Raw genomic sequence first — 2,612 nt, forward strand, 5'->3', positions numbered from 1 at the left:
AACATTAAAAGCTCATATTCAGCTTACTTGATATAAGGTTTGCATTTATAAAATGGCCTGAGAATTTGAAAGAAGAAGAACTTGAGAAAATGATTTTGCCATCATAAAACAGAATTGTAATACTTTTCATAAAATAGGAAATGTTTAAAGCCAAAATGAATAATATGAAAAATAAGTATTGTGAATATATTTAATTTCTTGAGATATCACACATTTGAAAATAATTACAAAAGGTAAAATATTGTTATTATTTTTAAAAGACCCCACAATTTAAATGCTGTATCTGTATTTTTGTGTTGCAGGCACTTGATATGACTTCAAACAGCTAATAGTTCTCTCTGAATATTTTCTGCATGAATTAACATAATCATGTAAGACATAGAGTAGAAATGACTTGGCCATATATTGCTAATTGTAACATAAAATATCTAATATTTTTGAAAAGAAATATTGTCTAAAGAACGCTGAACAATTTGTACACTGACTCCACAACCAATACTTTGAAATTATGAAAACTTCAACTTTCAGCATTACTTATAAGAGTGAAAAATCGAAAATAACTAGTATATGTGAAAAAAGATAAATGATTATTTGTATCTTCAGATGAGTTTAATTGATTATGTTGCATTAAAGAAAATTAGCATAGTAAAACTATGTGGTTAAACATAGTAATGGCCTATAAATTTAAACCAATATGCAAAATTGGTATATATTAAGATAAAAATTAAGATGAATATTTAAACTTAAATAGATTAAAATGAAAATGGTTGACTTGTTTGGTGGGTGAAACTGTGGGTACATATTATCACTTTTTATTTTTATTTTTGTAATATAATTTACACACAAGTGTTTAAAACATGCTATGATTGTTACTGTGTCTGTGTAAGTATGTGTTTGTGTGTATATGTACTGCGATGAAAAAAGAAGTAGTGGAACTATATTACAAGGTTATATGTGTTTACAATTTTTATTAATTAAAAAAAGCAAAAAAATATTTCAATGAATACAATGTTCAATAAATTAGGAAAAAAGTTTCTTCAATGATGACGATTATTTTACATAGTTTATCTATACAAAGTAATGCTATTTCTTCATTAACTTTACAAATTGATGGATCCAATTACCAAAAATATTCCTTGCATATAATATTGAAGAACCACTAACAACAGGACAAAAATGTATTTTTCCCAGAGAATTATCTGTCCTAAAGTAAGTTTCTAAGCGCACCCTTCATGGCCTCATTCCTCAGACTACAGATAATAGGGTTGAGTGTTGGGGGTATCACTGTGTAAAAAATAGATACCATAAAGTCAAACACAGATGGAGAATCTGTAGTTTGTTTTAGATATGCACAGATGCCTGTAGAGAGAAAAAATGAGACAACAAAGAGGTGGGGCAGGCAGGTGGAGAATACCTTAGAGAGGCCTTCAGCAGAGGGTATTCTTAGAACTGTGGAGAATATGTGAACATAAGAGAGGGCAATGGAGACAAAGCAGGCTAAAGCTACCACAGACATGAAAGCAGCTACTCCAATTACTCCTAGGTAATCATTCGAACAGGAGAGCTTCAGTAATTGGGGGACATCACAGAAAAATTGATGGATTATTTTCACCCTACAGAATGTGATAGAAAATGTGGCTGCTATGTATAAGATTCCTGAGATGCCTCCACTCACCCACACAGCTATCATAGCCCACTGACAATTTCTGGGATCCATGATGACCTCGTAGTGCAGTGGGAAGCAAATGGCTGTATAAAGGTCATAAGACATAACTGTAAGAATAGCTATCTCAGTCCAGGCCAAAGATGTGAAGAAGAAAACCTGCAGTATGCACTGGCCATATGAAACATAGTTATCATCCATCAGTGAATTGTCAATGGCCTGGGGGACTGTGACAGAAGTGAAGGAGAGGTCCAGAAGGGAAAGTTGCTTCAAGAAGTAATACATTGGAGATTGGAGGTGCTGATCCAGTGTTGTGATGGTGATAATGATGAAGTTTCCTGTCAAAGCCACTAGGTACAACACCAAGAAGAGCAAAGCATACAAGATCTGCATTTTTTGATCATCAGAAAACCCCAAGAGTAGGAATCCATTCCTCCTGGTTATGTTTGTCATAATAATTTGGAAAATGCAAATCTGGTAGCAGCTGGAAAATAAAAGAATATGGGAAATGTAATAGAAAGACACTAAAATAATTATTAATCTGTTCATTATAGTTTATTTCAATCATTTAAGGACCTGTTATTTATCAGCTGTGTCCTAGATGTTGGGAAATCAAAGGTGATAACACATGTTTCTGAAGTAAATAGAGCTTACAGTTTACCCTAGTAAACTAGTAGTTAGAATACAAAACAGGTCCTATCAAGAAAAAGTCATTGTGTTTGCCCCAGGGATAAATGCTATTCCATTGTCACAGGTGAAAACTTTTGCTTTGTTTTTCACCAAAAGAAACACAATAATGAGCTCTTAAGAGTTTTTGAGTTGTGGATGAGTTATATTTGAGCACACTGGCTTATTTTAGTAAATGAAATGGCCCTTTTTAAAGGAAATTTTGGAAATTAAAACATGGGCTTGTTGTGGACCGGTGATCCCTGTTTTCATTCTAGCAAAC

At 32.8% G+C, this 2,612-nt stretch overlaps 1 protein-coding gene across 1 annotated transcript; it reads right to left on the reverse strand.

Annotated features, from left to right (window-relative positions):
• Positions 1-1,204: 1,204 nt before the first annotated feature.
• On the reverse strand, positions 1,205-2,116 carry LOC144373243 (olfactory receptor 14J1-like). Its single transcript, XM_078036361.1, has one exon. It carries the CDS (start codon positions 2,114-2,116, stop codon positions 1,205-1,207), a length of 912 nt encoding a protein of 303 aa, XP_077892487.1.
• Between the last annotated feature and the right edge of the window lie 496 nt (positions 2,117-2,612).

Source organism: Ictidomys tridecemlineatus, unplaced genomic scaffold, assembly GCF_052094955.1.
Source record: "Ictidomys tridecemlineatus isolate mIctTri1 unplaced genomic scaffold, mIctTri1.hap1 Scaffold_325, whole genome shotgun sequence".
In the NCBI taxonomy this organism is placed as follows: domain Eukaryota; kingdom Metazoa; phylum Chordata; class Mammalia; order Rodentia; family Sciuridae; genus Ictidomys; species Ictidomys tridecemlineatus.